Genomic DNA, 6,168 nt, shown 5'->3' on the forward strand with positions numbered 1-6,168 from the left:
TATCCTAAATAATCTCAGATTATTATATCCTAAATAATCTCAGATTATTATATCCTAAGTAATCTCAGATTATTTATATCCTAAATAATTTCAGATTATTATATCCTAAATAATCTCAGATTATTATATCCTAAATAATCTCAGATTATTATATCCTAAATAATCTCAGATTATTTATATCCTAAATAATAACAGATTATTATATCCCAAATAATCTCAGATTATTTATATCCTAAATAATAACAGATTATTATATCCCAAATAATCTCAGATTATTTATATCCTAAATAATCTCAGATTTTTATATCCTAAATAATCTCAGATTATTTATATCCTAAATAATCTCAGATTATTATATCCTAAAAGGATATTGCCAGGGACATTATAGATGAATGAAGAAGCCCATATATTGCTATATTATATCATAATGGTAGCCCATATTTTCCCAGGAAGCTAGGCAGTTATGTGACCAAGGCTGACATCTCGCTTTTTTTTTTCTTGGCAGTTTTCCAGAGAATCTCCTGGGTGGAGCAGAAAATGGCAACCCCCTTAAAGAGGCCCTGCAATCCGAGGGTAAGGAGGAAGGTTGGAGGAGGGAAAAGGGAAGAGACTCTTGAGATTGCCATTTCAGAAAAGATTTACAACAGGGGTAGCCAATCTTGGCCACTTTTGGTGGACTTCAACTCCCAGAATTCCTCAGCCAGCTAACTGGGGAATTCTGGGAGCTGAAGTCCTCAAGTCTTAAAAGTAATCAAGTTTGGACATCCCCTGATTTACACTTTGAGATTTATATTCAGATCTGAGCTAGATTTCCGAATCGATTCCAGAAAAAGCTATTTTTGAGGTGGCCTCAGGGAGCGTCTTTGAAGTCGTCGGGACCTATTTTGTAAACACCCGGTTTAAGAATTCAGTTTCTCAGTTTGATCTGCAGCTTCTGCAACGTCCTCTTAGAACCAAACCTCTCAATATTTGACAGACAAGATTGTAGAGACGTTTATGCAGGTTTTACTGCCCTCTGGAGTTGTTTTTTTGGGTGGTGGGGGGGAGAGAAGAGAGGGGATCTGATTGTGTTTCGTTTTTTGCTACCCAACTCAGACCAAGAAAAAGATGGACTGCTGGAAGTTACAGAGTTTGAGGAACGGAACGCTGTTGGTGGAGCGAAGATGGACAAGGCGGTGGAGACCTTCATGGCTGACCTACAGGCCTTCTGCAGATCTCAACCTCCTGGCCAGGCCTCTATAGCCTCTGCTGCACAGGACCGAGGTACTTGATAAAACACCTTTCCCCTTCTTCTCTGTTGAGCAAGTCTGTTGCCCCGCAGAGGATGTGAAGGGGAACAACCTTGTCTCTTCCCAGTTTTGGCCCTGAAGAGGTTATTACAGATACCAGACGAAGGAGAGGCCCTCTTTCCTGCAGAACCTACGGATCTCTCTCCAGAGAATGGGGACCCCCAAGAGGGAGGAGAGGAATGGAATGGGACTTTTAGGATTGAAGGAGACAACAGCAGAAGGCTTCCAGGTGAGTCCTTGACTTCCAGGCCGTCCTTGACCTATCACCACAATGAAGCCCAATGTTTCCATTGCTAGTTAAGACAGTTGTTAAGTGAGTTTGGGCCTGTTTTGGGATTTTTCTTGCCACCGTTGTTAAGTGGCAAGAGGACTAGCTGTCAAGGCGATAATTTAAGAGCTGACCAGCTGATGCAATGAGGGGAATGAGTCAGCAGGGTCTTTGGCTGTTTATCCCTTTATAATAAGAGGAGGCCCTGCTGGCATGTTCGTTGGTTCGTCACGTTTCTTCCCTGCTGTAATTGCTGTTTGTTTAGATACTGCTTGTAGCATGTGTATGTATATAGCATTCCTATATTCCTCTTGTAGATAAAAACCACTATTTGATTACAAACCACTGTTGGCTGTACTTGCTCCTGGACTGATAAACGCGATAGACCTCTGACACTAGCTATATTTATACCTGAAGTTTTTTTGTAAAAAAAAGATATTAAGTAAACATCAATCATTATGCTATACAAGCATTTATTTCCACAGCAGGTTCTTTGAATGGCCCTCCAGATCCGGAGTGGACTTCTGAGCATCTGGATAAGGAGAGTCCCCGTTTCCCCATCATTCTGTCCCTCCAGCAATCTGATGGGGTGAAGCATCACTTAAAGCTTCTAGAAGATGCAATTCAGGGTCTGAAGGTGAGCATGGAATGTCCCCATATTCTGTCCAAGATGGATGGTGGAACATTTGTCTTTCAGGGATTTCCCAGACATTAAAAATATTTGGGACGTTCTTGGTAGAGAAATACTGTCTCCTCTCATTTTTTTCTTTAAAACTAGGATATGTTAAGTATATCGATATGGAAGCGGAAATACACCAAGGAGAGGAAGAGTGGGAAATAGAAGGGAGAAGAAAGATGGGAAGAGAGGGATAGGAGAGAGGGTAAGGGGGGAAGATGAGGAGGATAAGGAGGAGTGGAATGTAGAGAGAGGAGAAGGAGAAAGGAAGGGGAAGTAGAGTAGGAAAGGATGATGGAGGGAAGAAAGGAGGTAGGAGAGAGGTAGAAGAAAGAGGTGTATGGAGAGAAGAAGAGCTAATAATGGGTTTTTATATTTTTGGGCGTTGATGACAAGAGGAACTGTTGTAATTACTATTTAATACTATAGGATACTGGCTATGTATAGTATACATATGATTGTATGTTATGAAAACAGAAAATAAAATTTAAAAAAAAATATTTGGGACGTTCTTGGTAGAGACAGGAGAAGATGGAGGCAGGTGTGGGAATTTTACTTAAGGAAGGCCTAGAGGGGGAAGGAGTGACAGTTTTCTCCTTGCAGTCCCTCATCCATGGTTCTCTCTGAATTTTGAAGCTTTTCAATGAAAAGGAAAAGCAAGACAATACTTCCAAAGACTGAAACTTCCTACAGGCTGAGATGGATAATGTAGGACAGTGTTTCTCAACCTTGACAACTTAAAGATGTCTGGACTTCAACTCCCAGAATTCCCCAGCCAGCGAATGCTGGCTGGGGAATTCTGGGAGTTGAAGTCCGGACATCTTTATGTTGCCAAGGTTGAGAAACACTGATGTAGGAGAAGAGCAGGCAGGGCTGGGGGCAGAGTGAAGTGAGTCATCAGACTAGAATCAAGATCATGCGAAGTGTTGATACCACTTTATAATGCCACTTGGTAAGGCCACACTTGAAATCCTGCATTCTGTCTTGGTCACCACGATGTAGAAAAGATGTGGAGACTCTAGAAAGAGTGCAGAGAAGAGCAACAAAGAGGATTAGGGGACTGGAGACCAAAACATATGAAGAACGGTTGCAGGAACTGGGTATGTCTAGTTTAATAGAAAGAAGGACTAGGGAAGACATGATAGAAGCCTTCTAATATCTCAGGGGTTGCCACAAAGAAGAGGGAGTCAAACTATTTTCCAAGGCACCGGAGGGCAGGACAAGAATCAATGGGTGGAAACTAATCAAGGAGAGAAGCAACTTAGAACTGAGGAGAAATTTTCTGACAGTTAGAACAATTAATCAGTGGAACAGAAGTTGCCTCCAGAAGTTGTGAAGGCCCCAACACTGGAAGTCTTTAAGAAGATGTTGGATAGCCATTTGTCTGAAACGGTATAGGGTTTCCTGCCTAGGCAGGGGGTGGGACTAGAAGACCTCCAAGGCCCCTTCCAACTCTTCTATTGTATTGTATTGTATTGTATTGTATTGTATTGTATTTAGAATCCTTACATTGTCACAGATGGTCCCCGAGTCCCTCCCTTCTTGAATTCACTTGACTCTTATCTGGCCAATCAATTTATTTATCAACTTAATACTGAACTCCGGTTGATTCTTACGTATAGGTGTTAACGCTTTGAACCTATGATCCTAATTTTTTGCACCTGACTGATGAGAGGCCATATTCCTTGCAAATTTCCCTAAGTATGACTGTCTGTCTTACTAGGATATAGAAACAGAATACTGGAGGCTTCAGCAGCTGATGGGGAAGTTTACATCATCTCAACAAGCTGGTTCCACATGAGACTTGGCCACGCGAGGTAGGCAATGGGCAACAGCAGGCAAGGGTTGAGGTGCCAACTGTGGGTTCTAGGCCTTTGATCCCGCTTCCCTCCCATCCGATGGACCCACAACAATCAAGGATGATAGATGAGGCTGATTGGAGACGGCCGGCAGCTGTTCTTCTGTTTAGACATTTGAAATAAACGCTTTGGCAGGGGAAAAGTGAATCATGCCCCAATTTTAATCCAGGGGATCTTGGGCCTTCTCTGTAAAAAGTCTCAGGATCCCTGCTTTTTGTGTTCTTGAGTTATGACCACAATTGGGTCCGGATGTTCAGCCACTAAGCAAGGCATTCATTAAGCAAGGCATCTGTTGATCTGATTTTAACACCATTTTTTACTGCAGTCAGTTAGAGGATTCTTTCTGTGGTTAAGCGAAGCACATGGGCATAGAGTGAATTCGTTGTTAAGCAAATCCAGCTTCACACATCTCCCCCCCTCGTCAGAAGCCAGCTGGGAAGGCCCCAAATTGCAATCCCGTGACACCGCCCCCACCCCCACCCCCAGGAGCCATCGTAAAGGCTAGCCAATTGCCAAGCGCACCCAGTGACTCCCGGGGCTGGTTGCGTCTGTGCGACGGTCATAACTTGGGAGGATGGGTTTTTTAAAGAAATGCCCCTCCACCTTTCTCTTTCTCTATGCTAACAGCTGAGGTGGCGCAGTGGTTAAGGTGCAGTACTGCAGGCCACTTCAGCTAACTGTTATCTGCAGTTCAGCGGTTCTAATCTCACCGGCTCAAGGTTGACTCAGCCTTCCATCCTTCCGAGGTGGGTGAAATGAGGACCCAGACCGTGGGGGCGATATGCTGACTCTGTAAACCGTTTAGAGAGGGCTGAAAGCCCTATGAAGCGGTATATAAGTCTAACTGCTATTGCTATTGCTATTGATGGATCTAGGTGGTAATGTCTTTCCTACTTGAGTGGTGGTTCTTCTTTTTTTTTTCCAGGCCTGTCAGAAAAACGAAGGAAGAGACGGTGTGGGCTAACCCATTTATCCCGCCAGGCGGTTCTCTCTCCCCCAACTCGAGGCGACTCCACGGGAGATCTAAGCCTGCTGCTTGATTTGTATAGGGAGCGATGCTGTGGATTTTGTACATAAACTTTTCTGCCTAGATCACATTGTAAAGGGAAATATTCAGAGCAGGGATATCCAATTTTGACAACTTTTAAGACCCCGTGGACTTCAACTCCCAGAATTCCCCAGCCAGCATAGCTGGCTGGGGAATTCTGGGAGTTGAAATCCACACACCTTCGAGTTGCCAAGGTTGGACATCCCTGATTTAGAGGCCGAAGCATCTTATTTAGAAAAAAAAAATCCTGCAAACCTTTCGGGTGTGCAGAGAGGAAAGCGTAATAACATTAGGTCAGAAAGACAGATGCTTTGGGATGGCTCACTTTCCCTTTTAATCCAGGGGGATGAATAGTTTACAGTGCTGGTTCTCAGGGGTGACATGTTAGAAAACTGGGATCTGAAGATCTTCTCCGTCGGCCAAAATAGGTGGTGGGCTAACCAAGATCTCAGTTGCCTTGAGTCCAGAGCCCATAATCCGATGGCCTGTTTCCTAAGAGGCTCTCAAGATACCTCAAAGCGGGTGTGTTGTCAGTAGGTCTTGAACTAGTAGCTAATTGTGCCTTCCCTCAAAAGTTCATCCTCAGGGGTGTAACTCACCCATTAGTGCATTAAACTTCCATGCGCGCACATCACTGCTGTTAGAAAATGCAATTGTACCCGAGCTTCCATAGGAAGGAGAAACAAACTCACTTCTAAAAGTTCTCCTGTTTATCTTCTTGGGTTAATATTTTATCCTTGCATAGATACACATAGGTAAAGCCTGCAGACATTCCTGTTTTTCTACTGATCTCGGTCTTATAACTCATCTGAACTCATTTAATAACGTCCAAGTTTTCCGCCAGTTCTTCCTGCCCCGCCGGGCTTTTTCTTCAGCCTGCCACCCCAACCCAACTTCAACTCAACCATGGATGGCCACCAGAAGGGTGAAATTCATGCAAAAGTGAAATAAGATAGATTAAAAACCCAGGTTGGTCCTTCTTCCATAATGCATCTCCAAAAGTACAATCCTGACCTGCTAAACTCCAG

The 6,168-nt window shown here is 43.6% G+C and overlaps 1 protein-coding gene across 9 annotated transcripts in view; it reads left to right on the plus strand.

Moving 5' to 3' along the window:
- Nucleotides 1-5,184, plus strand: part of ARHGEF1 (Rho guanine nucleotide exchange factor 1) — a 69,387-nt gene extending 64,203 nt beyond the window's left edge. For 8 of the 9 annotated variants that reach the window (XM_032228117.1, XM_032228111.1, XM_032228116.1 and 5 more), the window contains 6 exons: nucleotides 506-573; nucleotides 1,096-1,263; nucleotides 1,357-1,518; nucleotides 2,043-2,194; nucleotides 3,957-4,050; nucleotides 5,018-5,184. In XM_032228117.1, coding sequence (XP_032084008.1) covers nucleotides 506-573; nucleotides 1,096-1,263; nucleotides 1,357-1,518; nucleotides 2,043-2,194; nucleotides 3,957-4,034 — 628 coding nt within the window. In that variant the 3' untranslated portion in view covers nucleotides 4,035-4,050; nucleotides 5,018-5,184. The remainder of the gene's footprint in view (nucleotides 1-505; nucleotides 574-1,095; nucleotides 1,264-1,356; nucleotides 1,519-2,042; nucleotides 2,195-3,956; nucleotides 4,051-5,017) is intronic. The other variant, XM_032228112.1, reaches the window with a different exon arrangement.
- Nucleotides 5,185-6,168: the final 984 nt, after the last annotated feature.

The sequence above is a fragment of the Thamnophis elegans genome, chromosome 12 (assembly GCF_009769535.1).
Source record: "Thamnophis elegans isolate rThaEle1 chromosome 12, rThaEle1.pri, whole genome shotgun sequence".
NCBI classification, from domain to species: Eukaryota; Metazoa; Chordata; class Lepidosauria; order Squamata; family Colubridae; genus Thamnophis; species Thamnophis elegans.